Raw genomic sequence first — 13,904 nt, forward strand, 5'->3', positions numbered from 1 at the left:
TAGACGTTGATAACGAATGACAATCGCAGTGGATAAAAGAAGCCAAAGGCATAAAGAAACATGTTGCATACCACGGCTAGTTCTCTAGTGTCACGTCAGCGTCAAATGAGTGTAGCTGAAGGCTGCGCGTGACAAGAAAACCAAGATGTGCGGGAGTAAAGGCAGGATCTTGCTAGACTTTTAGGATTGTCCCCGTGTTTGGTCTGTTACATGAAGGATTCCATGGGTTTCTACGAGGAATTCCGTTCAGTCGTATGTATTGTACGTGCCTCTGTCCTTCTTTTTTAATTGTTTTTCTTAGGTATTATCAAACAATTCACCGTATCCTCTTATATTCTTAGCGACTAACACTTTCATTTTGCTTCTTAATTGCAGACATCCCTTTGGCTTTCAAATCACCCCTTTCCCTAAATAACCTAAGTCGTATCTTCTTACCGAATAGAGCGGGCTGTCTTAATAGCAAAACAATTTTATATAATAACTCCACCCTCTCGGCTCACTCCTACGCAATTTCATTTTAGCCTTATAAGCGAGTGATCCTTAAGCCTACTATGTTGAGAGGCCTTAACGAAATCCTAACGAAGTGGGGAAATAAATACTAGCGTTATAATATACACTAAAATTGAAATAGCGGAAGATTGATCTCGTACGAGCACGGCTATATACAGTTTAGCTATATATCATTCATAAGCTTGTATCTCCACAATATCCTAATTCACTAAATAACCTTAGTGGAAATCGGGTAGATATACGGAGTTAGCCGCTCTATTAATCGACCAATTCCCCTTGCCTACACGCGTGATATTATTCATTCTGTGCTTTTGATTATTCTAGGCGGGCGTGCTGTTCAAGTATGATTTCGCGGTTCGTATAGTAAATCATAGATAGCGTTTTCTATAGTAATAGACCTAACAATGCTTTAATTATGGCAGATACTGTTTTTCAACAATGTTACATGGTACCTTGGCGTATGGTAACCTGCCAGGATGAGGAATTGATGTACTGGCTAGTACTGGACCTGTCCAATAGAATCAGATGATGGATTGAAGGTGCTGAAATCGATTGAGCGATCTCAGGGGTCTGCATAATCCGAGCCCCGGCGTGTTACGACACCGTACTTCCGAGTCCAGCCCGAATACCATACAAATGCTAGGGAAAATTGGGTGAATGATGAACAAGCCTGTCCCCAAGGGCCCTAGGGGTATTTGACCACTCCCTTAGTTCGTCAATATCAGAAGAGACGCACCCCATCGAGAGGTCGAAAGAGCCGCACCAATAATCAATAATACAAAACATCATAGCCCTAAGTTTTTCTAACGTCCTGAAATACTAGCAATGTATATCGAATGCTTCTACCTTCACGTGGTATTGGTGGGCGGTCGAAATTTCGGATAAAAACAAGTGAGATTCAGATCAACCCCTCAATTGATTTTCCCCCTGATTTCGCACTGATTTCCGACTAATTTAAAGCGTAAGCTATATGCTGACATGTTCAATTGATCTCATATTGTAGGTGGTTGACTACCCGATCGCAGTGAAAATTGGACCCACTTCTGATCACCCATCAAAAAAACAGCCGATTTCAATCGCGAATATCCAACCAAATATACGTCTACGTGAGCTCGGATGTAGATGGGGTAGATTAGCTAGATAATTGTAGCTTCTGAAATTTTAGACCGATCGGGTTGACTAAACCTCGCGACTCAGGGTGAGTATGTCCAATTCGACTGAGGGTAGTCCCCACTTTTTTCTCCCATAGTGAAGACCAAAGCCCTAATACGACTCAGGCTCAGTCGAATGCCCCCCATGTAGAGTACACAACAAAAGATGCCTTGTGAGCTCCCTGCTCAATAGCTAAGTAGAGAGAACGGCGTCAAGTCTGGCAGAGAAAGAGAACAGGCAGACTTAAAGAAAGGGAAAAGTCACATTTGGGAATATGTTCCCGCAGAGATTGAGCGCCAAAATGATTTCCTTTTGCACGCGCATTTGCCTTTTTCGACTTGATGACTCGGTCATGAGCCGCAACCTAACGTTTGTACTGTATTGTAGTATTTGTCGGTATTTCTGATGGACAGTCCATATGCTCTCTTATCGCTTTTGAGTCCACTCCGCTCCCAGAAGCCAGACACAACGGCTCAACGGAATACGGACTACGGACTACGGAGTCCCCACTTTAAGTAACCACCTTCTCATTTGTTGATACCGAGAAGAACGGACGGAGAAAAGAGATAACGGAGTAAGGATGCAGGCCGTTTGACAATTCGATCTAATAATGATTCTTCCAGGAAATTGGTATTCAGAGCGAGAATCCTGAGGATCACTTTTTACTTTCATTAAATATTATTTATAATATTATAGTTTTACTTGAGGTCCTCTTTTCACATATTTTTTATGCGACTCAACTTTTAAGAGAACAGTAATTGAATCTTATTTTTTTTTTTTCCATGGGTAGCATTGAAACATCCCCCTTCCAACATGGAACAAGTCAATCATCCGAGCAGATATCAGTGTCAAGCTCCTGGTGCGATGCTAGACCTGCGGCCTACGATTTCCGCACTGACACTGTAACGACGCCAACTTTGTCCATGCTGAAGGCTATTGCGCAATCGACGTTGATGGACGACGTGTATCAAGAGGATTCGACGACGACAGACTTTGAGAAGTTCATGGCCAACCTCACAGGCAAGGAAGACAGTCTCCTGGTCATGTCCGGAACGATGGGAAACCAGATTGCTCTGCGCTCGCTTTTGACACATCCGCCGCACGCCATTCTCTGTCATCATCAATCTCACATTTTGAAGTTTGAGGCCGGTGGTTGCTCTTCCATGTCTCAGGCGCACATGCAGCCTTGTGTCCCGGCCAATGGGCAGTATCTGACCCTCGAGGATATCAAACGGGACGCAGACACTCGCAGCAACATCCACATTGCCCCGACTCGCGTCATCTCACTGGAGAACACTCTTGCCGGTGTCATCACTCCTCTGGAGGAGGTCCGTCAGATATCTGCATTTGCTCGTGCCAACAACATCAAGATGCACCTGGACGGCGCAAGAATTTGGGAGGCCGTGGCTGCCGGGGCCGGCTCACTAATCGATTATTTGGAGTGCTTTGATACTGCCCAAATGTGCTTCTCCAAAGGCCTGGCTGCCCCCATTGGGAGCATTATTGTGGGTCCCAAAAAGACTCTCTCGCACTGCCGATGGGTGAGAAAGAGTATTGGCGGGGGCATTCGACAGGCCGGAATCATCTCATCTGCGGCACGTGTGGCCGTCGAGGAGAATTTCGGAAAAGGACCGAATGGCGAAGGTGGTCGACTGAGGGAAACTCATGAGAAGGCCAAGTCTATTGAGAAGATGTGGGTTGGTCGCGGTGGCGTAACTCTTCGACCGGTTGAGACCAATATGGTCTGTTTGGATCTGCCTTACAGCGGCATCACGGTGGATGAAGCGATCCGTGTGGGTAGGGATGAAGGAATTAAACTTTTCGGTGGAAGAATTGTTGTTCACTGGCAGATTGCTGACGAGGCCATGGTCCAACTGGAAAGAGTATTTGATCGCTTGTTATCATCCAAGGAGAAGAGGAGTGAGGTAATCCAAGACGTGGAATCGGTCTATAGATAAGGAGAGTCGAGGGGGAGAATCTCCAAGGCACAGGACTAGATTCGTTCTAGGAAGTTAACTGCGTGCTCTTAGATGAATATTTGGCACATAAGCCAAAGTAAGTTTGTTCAATTTCAAATGGAAGATCCAGGTACACGTTCATGTAACTGGACATCAATTATCTCTTAAATGTTAACAAATCTCCACGGGCTTCGGCGAATCTCTAGCTGTTCACAAATACTTCTGCTTGGTACATTTGATTTCTCCATATGTCCGTCAATATCAATCTACTTATGATATACGTGACACTGTCTTTTAACATTTGAAAGAGTTAACTATAGAAGTCCTATCAAAGGAAACCTGCCTTTGAGATACCCTCAGGCCAATAACCCAAGACAGCGTATTTATCAAAAAAGGTGCAGCAGTCATATGCTATAGTGTCTAATTTAGTTGTAGATACAGCAAGATTGCTATCGTCTGACTCCTTTCGACTGTTGTAACACCTTCCTCAATATTATCGAAATTCTTAATTTTACAATGTACGATCACTATAAAAATCTGAGAGCAGAAGATATAATCCTTTTTTTTATATATAGTAAAAATTGAGTTTCGAATTTAGGAAGCCGCAGTAATGATGCTGTCAGCCAGTTCGAGTAAAGTATTGGCTGTGACATCCATCTTGGTATCGAAGATCTCAATGCAAGACTCCTTCTCATAGATTGAACAGTAAGCGCCACGGAAGCTGTTTGTTTTAGATTTAAGTTAGCTTCCGTTTTCCTTTTGATTTTGGAGTACGGAAACAACTTACCCGGCCTTGACAGCTGCGCTAACATCCCACATATGCGCGGCCACGAACCACTTTTGGTCCTCGGGAGCGAACTTCTCTAACATAGGCTGATATGACCCCATGGATGGTTTGATCATAGCCAGAGGGGACTCAAACGCAGAATTATGCTTCATAAATTGGTGGCAACTGACGAGGTTCTCAGCAGGCATCTCGAAGCCTGCCAGCTTGAAGTAGCCGCCAACTCTTTCTGTATCGCCCGTGGTCAAGCACCAGATGGTGAAACCGTGGTTTCTCAATTTTTCCATCATAGCTTGGCAGTCTGGTCGGAGTTCCAACTTTGAATATGCGTCCTGGCATAGATCTCTCTCCTCGTCGCTCGCGAACGATCTTGGGTTTTGGATCCCGGACATAAACAAGACGCGGTAGAAGAGAGCGTTGAACACCTCCTTATAGGGTGTGTTCCGCTTGGACATGTGGAGCATCAAGGACTCAAGTTCGGATGCTTGCATCCACGCAAACCCGAATACCTTGGCATTCACGTTGTGCGCCAGCAGTCGCGGGCCGAGAACTTGGTCGATAGTGTTGAGAAAGACATCGAACGACACGCAGGTACCGACCACATCGAAAACGGCGTGTTTTTGGGGGGAATTCATGCTGGGAATATATGGGTTTGGAAGACGAAAATTGGGATATGTTCAGAATATTTCATGAATTGTGTACAGCTCCTGGGCCTTTGTATATTATTTATTCAACGCACCTACACCGGCTATATCTGCATTGGTGCTACAGTTGTCTGATCGCGGAACGGAGATATCCGATATTCTAAGAACGAAGAGATGGAGACTCGATTGAAATGCATGCACGGTTGAATAGTAGCGGTGTGGGTACTCCGGGACCAACTGTATCTGCCCTAGTACACTCCGGCAATCAACTATTTTCGGACTACCCCCACTCCGTGATAACGCTAGGTTGATGTTTGGCTGTTCCTGCCAAGCAAGATAGGTTGTGTGATTTGTAGAGACAGAATTTGTTTTTCATATGGGACACGTCAGAACCGAGACCAGGTCCGAAGATAAGTGAGAGCACATCAGGGCATCCGTGTTGAACAAGTTATTATTGTGAGGCAACATGTCCAACTTCGTCGTGTTTTTAGTTTAATCCCTGTTGCAAGGCTGGGAAACAAGATTGGCAGGACCTTGGGAGACGTATGATCAAAAAACTTCTAGTCTTGGTATGCCTAAACATATATCTTAAAGCAAGGTAGACGGACTATAGCTGCTTGAAAATCTAAGGACTGACCTAATACCCCTGACATCCAATTAATACACCGAAAGGTAATCACAGTTGGCACTCAATTCCACAGGATGTTCAGCTTGTGAAGGCCTTTCTTTAGCTTCGGTTGCGGCTCGGGATTGCGATTGGCAATATCGATGAAGGGTTGAATAGGAATGTCTTCCAAGGGGATTATCTTTGTTTTGCGAATGAACTTGTAACCAAAGTAGAGGATCAGGAAAAGAGGAATGTTGATATAAGAGGAGATGAAGGTTTCCTTGTCCCAGTGCCCTTTAATAAAAGTTGAGTAGCCGCCCGTAATAAGAAGGAGGGTGAGCATGATCAGGGAGGCCCAGCTGATATTTCTTGCAGCCATAGTAAAAGCGAAGATACGTGACCAAGATGCTGAGCCAGTTGGTGAGGGTGGTGATGGAGACAAGGTCTTGCAGCCACTCAAACACGGTGCTCGCAGTCGCAGACAGTGACATGTATCCTAGACACATGAACAGGCCGTAGAATGAAATCGCGACCCAGGGCACTGTAAATCTGTTGAGTCGAGTAAAGAACTTGGGAGCTTGACCGTTCATGGCCAGGCCGACTAGCACTCTTGATCCTCCGAGGATGTTGGAGTTGCCCGAAGACCAAGCCGAAGTTATAATGACGGCGTTGATGATTGACGCGACTACCTTGATTCCTGCGAGAGTAGCTGCAATAACGAAGGGGGACTCAGAAGCCGTGCCACTAGAGTTGCTGAGCCTTGAATCATTGGATGGAACCACGAGGCCGACCATGAAGATTGAGATGACTAGAGAGAAGACGTCAGATTTTGGAACCAGAAAGGGCCTTTCTAGTCAACTGAAGCAGCATACTATAGAAAATCAGGATACGGAAAAAGATCCTCTTGGCCGCCATTGGAATGGCCTGTCTCGGCGATTTTGTCTCCGCGGCGGCCACTGTAATTGTTTCAATGCCTGAGTATGCATAGAGGGCACTGTTCAGGGAGGTCCAAACACCGAGAAAACGACCAATGGCGCCACCGATCCCAAGGTATTGAACAAAAGGCCCAGGATTACGCCAATATTGAAACCCAATGGACTTATAGTCAGGCCCACCGCCACAGGTTATGACAAGAGCCTGATGAAGAAATATCAGTAACCGAAAATAATGGGGCTGATGTAGCCCAACCAAATACTTACCATTATATTGACTCCAATGATCAGCAAAATTTTCATCATGGAAAAGAAGAACTCAAGTTCCCCATACACCCTGACAAAGACCAAAGTGGTGCACAGCATGACCAGTCCGAAGATAGTAATCCAAATTGCACTGTTGAGATCAGACCAAAACTGCACCAACACAGCAGCGGCCACAAGCTCGGCAGGGATGGATACGAGATAAGAATAGACCACGTTGTAGCCATTGGCAAAAGCCAATGCTGGATCGACAAAGTATTCGGCATAGCGAACCATCCCCCCGTTGAGAGGAATAAGGGCACCCATCTCACCCACCGCGAGGGTAACGGTGCCGGCCACGCAGCGCATGACCAGGTATCCAAGAAATGCACCTAGAGGTCCAGAGTGAGCAATGGCTCGACCAGAACTGAGGAAGAGGCCGGTTCCAACGGTCCCGGCCAAGGCGATCATCTGAATGTGTCACTGATGAAGCCCTTGCCTCACAGCTGTTACCTCTTCAAACTCCCCAGTAACTTCATCTGCTAGTGGGATAGGTGACTCTGGGTCGTGAATGGTGGACTTAACGTGTTTGTCCAATTCATGGACGGCATCACTCGAGCTCTTGTCGTCAAGGTATTCGTTCATTGTCGGAATTTTAATGAATTGAATGTTATTTCTTGGAGGTGAGAAAACTCTCGGTGTTGCACTCCTGACCTAGCAAACCCTAGGGTCTGCGATTGATAGCAATTCAGCTCAAGCTTATAGCCTTAGAGGGCGCTAGTCACTGGCTAACCGGATATGAATTCACTGTGCCTATCTGCACAATTGGTATCCGTAGAACTAAACTACGCGGATAAGCCATTATTGGCATTGGCAGCGAATATTTCTTTTAGTTTCGTTCATATGGCTGTGGCGCGAGATGATTGGGCTGTGGGATAAGATACGCAAGAGCACCGATCCAATAAGGTGGAATGATTATTTTCAAGGCAAACTTACAGCTGCGGGGACCGATGAGATAGGATTAGGAGTGGCAACTGGGGTAAAGTTCAACTCCGCAAAAGCGGAGTGCCAAAATCCACTCCGTTAGATAAGCTCTGGGAGCTCCTTTAGATAGCTCCGTTAGATAAGACAGCACACTAGTTTTAGGATTGGCAATCTGGGCTGCGAGCATCGAGGAGGCACATGTATTTAGACAGGTATTGAGGATGCCTCAAAGAATCTCTATTCACTGCTTCGCTTTTCCTTCATTCAGTGATCATAAGACTCGTTAGTTCAGGGTACCACCTCAGATCCTAGAGCCCAGACAATCGAATTCAAAATCATACCGTGAAACCTTTGTTGACAACAACCCAACAACATGCCCAAAGTCTTTCTTGTCACGGGAACCTCGACTGGTTTCGGCCATGACTTGATCCAAGAGGTGCTGAATCGTGGTGACATTGCGATTGCGACTGCACGCAACCCGGCCTCGTTGAAGTTCGAAAATATCAAAGAGGACAACTACTTCACCTTGGCGCTTGATGTAACCAGACCGGAATCCATTAAAGGTGCTTTCTCTCAGGCTGTCGAGCGCTTTGGGAGGATTGATGTAGTCGTGAACAATGCGGGCTATGGCCTCACGGGATGTTTTGAAGAATATACCGACGAACAGATCCGGACGCAGATGGAAGTCAACTTTTTCGGCCTTGTCAACGTCACTCGGGAAGCAATGGCCACCATGAGAGCCCAAGAGCCGAGCGGCGGCGTAATCCAACAGGTCACCAGCGTGGGTGGACAACGAGGAGCCGCATGCTTCAGCCTGTACGCCGCAAGTAAATGGGCTGTTGAAGGTTTCACTGAGTCCCTTTCAAAAGAGGTGAAGCCTGAATGGGGTATCAAATTTACTTGTGTCGAGCCCGGTGGTTTTAGGTAAGTTAGTTATCTACAAAAGACCGATGAAGTTATCTTTCTCTAATTCGAGATGTTCATCAGAACTGATTGGGCTGGTCGCTCAATGGCCTTTACCGACCGTCATTCAGCCTATGACCACATGGATGCTAAAGGATTGATGATGGCCCGGAATGGAACTCAGCCTGGTGATCCACAGAAGGCTGCGAGGGCCTTTACGACCTAGCCATGATGGAGAAGCCGCCCTTGAGAATCTTGCTTGGTACGGATGCTTACCCAGCTATCTTGGCGAGACTAGATGAGGAGCGACAGAATTTTATCAAGTACGAGAAACTCAGCTTGAGCACAGATGTTGATTAGATGGTCGTTTGTATTGGAATGGCAAGGTGTATCTTCAACAGATCTTGATACAGTAGTCAACTGTTAAATGATCACGTTTGTAAATGGCAAAACTTTAACGTCACGAAACTCAGTCATGGATGTTGTGTGCAAATTTTGTAATTCCTAGAGGACTTAGAATATGATAATCCCACTACATAACCTTTAGCGACCGGCTGAGTTTTTTCAAGGCGATGACATTCATTTGAGACGAATACGCAGCACCTTGCCATTAAGCCTCGCATTCAATCTTGTTACGGACAGATCAACCTGTTTTGTTTACACTGTGCTCCATCAATTCGAGAAATATCGAAAAAGCGTACTTCAATATCATGGCACCAATACATCAAAGTGAAACAGCAGGTGTTACTAGAAATCGAGTGTTTTAGGTTTGGATTCCTTCCTACAACACGGAGCTTGAACATCCCAAAGGTTGAAAACTTTTTACTCGTTGGCTAAGAAAAAAATGCAGTAATATCAACTTCTCACTAGTTCTCACCCATTCAGGCGAGTATATCTCCTCCTGAAAGGTCCTTTTTGGCATTCTCGAGTCTCTCCACGGTCGTTTGAAACACTTTCGGGACACCAGTATCTTCAAACTGGATTCCATTTCTAACCATCTTGGCAACCCCTAGGGCAGACAGAAATACCACGGGCATCCCATGACCGTTGAATCCCGCAAGGATGTACTGGTCATCTTCCCCAGGCACAGCGCCGACATGGGGCTGAGAATCCCAGCTGTACCCCATGATACCTGTCCAGATTTTGTCTACTTGGGCACCGCTATTTTCCCATCCATGGAAAAGCCGCTGCATGTAGCCGTCATAATAATTACTGATTTCTTCGATCAGAACAGAATCGTCCACGTTCTTGTACCATGTCTCTAGGAAAGGGCGATACCTTGAATTGGCTCCCCCAACAACGATGCTACCGTCGGCGCGAGGGACAAGATATGAAATAGTTTCGTCCTCTTCACGCACGATGTAGGAGTTGTTCAGAAAAGGCCCTCTCGTGCCTTCGGGGACTGAAATATGAGTGCACAGTCCTTTGCATGGTACAATGGCTTGACTGTACTGCGGAAGAAGACCCGAGACATAGGCATTGTTGGCATACACGACTTTTCGGGTAATTGTTGTGCCCCGCGGAGTTGTAACAACAAAGCCACCAGAAGATTGCCGAGTAACAGAAGTCACTGGAGTATGAGTCTGAAGGTTGACTAGGCCAGTCTCAAGAGTCAATTTAGTGAGATGCAGGATAAATTTGTACGGCCAGAGAGTTCCTGCCGTGAAAGAAGCACATGCTTTGACACCTTTGACACCCGAGATGCCCTCCGCATCTTTGCCGAGCACGAAGAAGACATCCTTCATATACTCCAGATTACGGGAGCGCAGAATATCGAACATCTCCTTGGCCTTAAGAGCAGCTTCTTCGTTGCACCAGACATCGATAGATCTGGCGAGGGTGAAGTCACAGTCGATGTTTTCCTTTTCAACGAGCGACTTGATGGCGTATAAATGAGCGATTTCAAATTCAGGCACCTCCAAGGCAAGCTCAGGACCTGCTCTGTCGACGAGCCTGGTCATGGGGGTGTACATGTCAGGTCGCAGGTGGCCACCGTTGCGTCCTGTCGCGCCCGAACAGACACCCCGTGCCTCCAGTATCGTGACAGAAAGATTGTTGCCACTGGCCTCTCCTTTGACCAAGTGGTATGCTGTACTAATCCCTGCATAGCCGGCACCTATGACGACAACATCACTTGATGCTGGAAGGTCTTCTGTTGTCCGATGATCGTGCAGCTCGTGGAGGTCTTGGTGCCAGAATGGTACTGTTGAATCTTCAACAGGCAAGCGGCATGTATCAAAAGAGGGATGTGAAGACATGGCCAGAGAAGTGCTATCAATTGATAGTGTGTGAGCTCTGAAGAATTTTGTAAGTATAAGTGCTAGGCTGTTAAAGTCCTGCTTCGTCGAGATTAAGTGATGGATGAGTTGCACAAAGATTGTTGATCATCAGGAGATACGAATAATGGGTGAACTAAGAAGAGCAGATATAATCAAAGGACTCCGGTGCAGCAGTATTCAATAACGGCCGTTGACCGAATAGAACTTTCAAAGACCGCAGCCTGCTCTTATCAACTCCGCAACTCCGCGATCGCCTCTCGGCCGGATTGCCCCACTCCGACGGATCAAAAACACTCCAAAGGAAATCTAACGCCGCCTGTGTTCCTATCAGTATGCGAGCCAATTATGGAGACATGGCAACGTGTCTTTGGCTATTTCAATATTGAACAAGTGAAAACAGGAGCTAGCTGAGATCGCTTAACAGAAATGATGGATTACTTTGCTCAAGCCAGCTTCCCTGCGTCCAATCAACAGTGTTCAGCCAATCCATATCATTTATGGTGGTTAGCTCAGGGTCGACATCATGCTGACTGTCTATCACGGTAGATATGTTTTCCTCTTGAGACCGCGGGTCTTGCGCACCGTATTGTCTCTGGAACGGGAGTTCGCTCGGGTTGTGTTGTAAATGCGCTCCAGACACCGATCCCATAGAATCAAACACAGTGTCAATGATTCTCTGGAGAACTTTCTTGAACTTGCCACAGAGCCGTACATTGTTGTCTGTAGGTCGTATCCAGTCCAGTAAGGCTTTGAACATGATCAATTTTTGAACGATCTCCGACCGAGAAAACCGAACAGGTTCGTGAACGGCAGCTGGTGATGAAGACTCATTTGTTGGAGCAGGTGGCGCCAGATTACTCGCTCGGAGAAGCTCGACGCATAAAATTCCCGCACAGGGCATTCCGTATGATACAGCCTAGAAGAAGGTCAGTGGGTGTTCCTACTTCAGGTGACCAGCAAGCCTCGCCTGAAACGTACAATCCAGTCAAAAGCATGGTGAAGTTCCTGTAACTTATCACGATTAAGCCACAGGAACACAATCACAGAGATTGTCTCTTTGGCGATATCGAACAAGCCTTGGCCATCATTGAATCCCCGTGAGACAATCAGACGCTCTAAGAGAAATTTGCATTGCAATACATCAAGTTGTATGCGGGTGATGATATACATCTCATGAGCGCTTTGCCCATGGAAGGACCACTTTGAATGTGAAGGCCATTCCATGTTGCTGTGATACTGAATGTGTGGAGGATATGAAGCAACTATCTTCTCCAACTGGACGATAAGGTCCCTGCAAAAAGTTCAAGTCAGCAAAAAGTATACAAATGCGTTCCCAAGCGACTGACTCTGTTTGCAGTTTTGTAAATTTTAAATTGACACTTAAAGAAAGTTCCAATATGCCTTCTCGGATTGGACTCAGCATCGCAAGTGCTCGAATCCAGGTTGTTGTGTATATTCGACCATCTGTATTCCAGCCATTCGAATCAAGCCTAGCAAGAGCCGCTGCCAGTCTGTCCCGACCCCCATAAACATCTTCCTCGGACAGATCGAGTGGAAGTGGACATTGACAGTAGCGGTCACTTAGCATAGGTGGTCGTGCATTGAACAAACTGTGACATTTGTCCTGGTAGTACATAGATGAAGCGATAGATGCTCGATGTTGTGAAAATGGCGTAACCTCCTTAAGGGGTGCAAGACGATGCAATCCGGCTGAAATAAAAGCACTGCGAACAGTACCATAGTCGACCCTTATACGATCACCTATGCTGGGGTGAGCTCGATTTCAACCCAACCGGGCTTTGGACCGGACTTTGTGACTTACTCTCGTCGTTGATGATAATGCTTTGCAATCTGCTGCTATTCTTCATGCAAATGACCATAATGTCACTCAGTTCAAAGTTTTCCTCGCAAAGTCTGACGCAGGCAGCAGCACACTCTCTCATCCGATCTGCCGCGGTGTTGCGATCCCGCCCATGCTGCTCAACCAGTTCAAAAACTGGGTCCCACTCTTGTTTGCATCTGAATGCAATTCCAGCCCAGCTGAATAGGATGCCAATCATTTCCCATCGCAGATAAGACCCTCCAAACCAATTCATCCAGTCAACGCGGTCAAAACCGCTGTCTGCATTATATCCGGGCGTTGATTGTGGCCTTTTATGGTTGAGAAAGATGTCATTTGCCATTTTCAATACCGAATCCCGTGTCCGATGCTCCCCCAGCTCACTACCGTATACTGTCCATACTTGATCTAAGCACTGTTGAATCATTGTAGGGGACAGCCAGACATCATACATTTGATGGATTCCTGTCATCAGCATGTCACACGTGCGAGCGGTAGGAAAATTGAGCAGTGTTCTGACAGCCAACTCTAGGCGTGGCCGGGCCGTCACATCAGTCTCTCGGTCTTGCGTGTCGCTGGATCTCGTGGCGCCAAGAATCACTGGGCCCAAACTATCCTGGTTTTCAAAGAAGACGGCGGAAAAGCGCGTTGTCTCGTGTCGTCCCGGTTCCTCTCGGAATAGCATGTTCCGCTTTGATCCACTGGAACGGCCCGTCGTACCCGAGCTTGCAGCTGAGCCGGGCTGTGCAGGGGAGGCAGCTACCTCTACGCTGACTTGAGATTCAAGAGGAAGGTTGACGTCGCTGGGGACAGCAGGAGTAGTCAGTAGGTCCGCGGGTGGCATCACTTCGAAGCGTATAGGTGTATGAGAGTTCGGAAGACGGCGCTTGGTCATAGGTGCAGGGTGATAGACACAATCCAAGCTTCGTCTGGCACAACGTGCACACCTTGGATTTGCATGATCACAGCGAATTTTGGCCTTGCGACATGGCTCGCAGGCCTGTGGCTGGCCATTGTGGCGTCTCTTTTGTTCTGTGAGCATTGCGTTGCTCTTAGTACCAAGCGTAG

General features: G+C 46.8%; 6 protein-coding genes across 6 annotated transcripts; 2 read left to right on the top strand and 4 right to left on the bottom strand.

Moving 5' to 3' along the window:
- Positions 1-2,444: 2,444 nt before the first annotated feature.
- On the top strand, positions 2,445-3,620 carry N7446_007748 (threonine aldolase family protein; the record flags this gene model as incomplete). The annotated part of the gene is made up of 1 exon (XM_058516493.1): positions 2,445-3,620. One exon carries the CDS (start codon positions 2,445-2,447, stop codon positions 3,618-3,620), a length of 1,176 nt encoding a protein of 391 aa, XP_058370139.1.
- A 594-nt stretch (positions 3,621-4,214) lies between these two features.
- Positions 4,215-5,039, bottom strand: N7446_007749 (uncharacterized protein; the record flags this gene model as incomplete). Its single annotated transcript, XM_058516494.1, has 2 exons — positions 4,215-4,341; positions 4,408-5,039. 2 exons carry the CDS (start codon positions 5,037-5,039, stop codon positions 4,215-4,217), a joined length of 759 nt encoding a protein of 252 aa, XP_058370140.1.
- Positions 5,040-5,737: 698 nt separating this feature from the next.
- On the bottom strand, positions 5,738-7,475 carry N7446_007750 (uncharacterized protein; the record flags this gene model as incomplete). The annotated part of the gene is made up of 5 exons (XM_058516495.1): positions 5,738-6,014; positions 6,052-6,463; positions 6,528-6,792; positions 6,855-7,301; positions 7,344-7,475. The coding sequence occupies 5 exons, from the start codon at positions 7,473-7,475 to the stop codon at positions 5,738-5,740; spliced, it is 1,533 nt and encodes a 510-aa protein (XP_058370141.1).
- Positions 7,476-8,187: 712 nt separating this feature from the next.
- Positions 8,188-9,077, top strand: N7446_007751 (Short-chain dehydrogenase/reductase SDR; the record flags this gene model as incomplete). The annotated part of the gene is given in 3 exon segments (XM_058516496.1): positions 8,188-8,738; positions 8,802-8,905; positions 8,917-9,077. 3 exon segments carry the CDS (start codon positions 8,188-8,190, stop codon positions 9,075-9,077), a joined length of 816 nt encoding a protein of 271 aa, XP_058370142.1.
- A 521-nt stretch (positions 9,078-9,598) lies between these two features.
- On the bottom strand, positions 9,599-10,975 carry N7446_007752 (NAD(P)/FAD-dependent oxidoreductase; the record flags this gene model as incomplete). The annotated part of the gene is made up of 1 exon (XM_058516497.1): positions 9,599-10,975. The coding sequence occupies one exon, from the start codon at positions 10,973-10,975 to the stop codon at positions 9,599-9,601; it is 1,377 nt and encodes a 458-aa protein (XP_058370143.1).
- Positions 10,976-11,399: 424 nt separating this feature from the next.
- N7446_007753 (uncharacterized protein) lies at positions 11,400-13,878 on the bottom strand (the record flags this gene model as incomplete). The annotated part of the gene is made up of 4 exons (XM_058516498.1): positions 11,400-11,912; positions 11,975-12,287; positions 12,343-12,757; positions 12,819-13,878. The coding sequence occupies 4 exons, from the start codon at positions 13,876-13,878 to the stop codon at positions 11,400-11,402; spliced, it is 2,301 nt and encodes a 766-aa protein (XP_058370144.1).
- Positions 13,879-13,904: the final 26 nt, after the last annotated feature.

The sequence above is a fragment of the Penicillium canescens genome (genome assembly GCF_028828765.1).
Source record: "Penicillium canescens strain IBT 15451 chromosome Unknown utg000005l_segment0_segment0, whole genome shotgun sequence".
Lineage (NCBI taxonomy): Eukaryota > Fungi > Ascomycota > Eurotiomycetes > Eurotiales > Aspergillaceae > Penicillium > Penicillium canescens.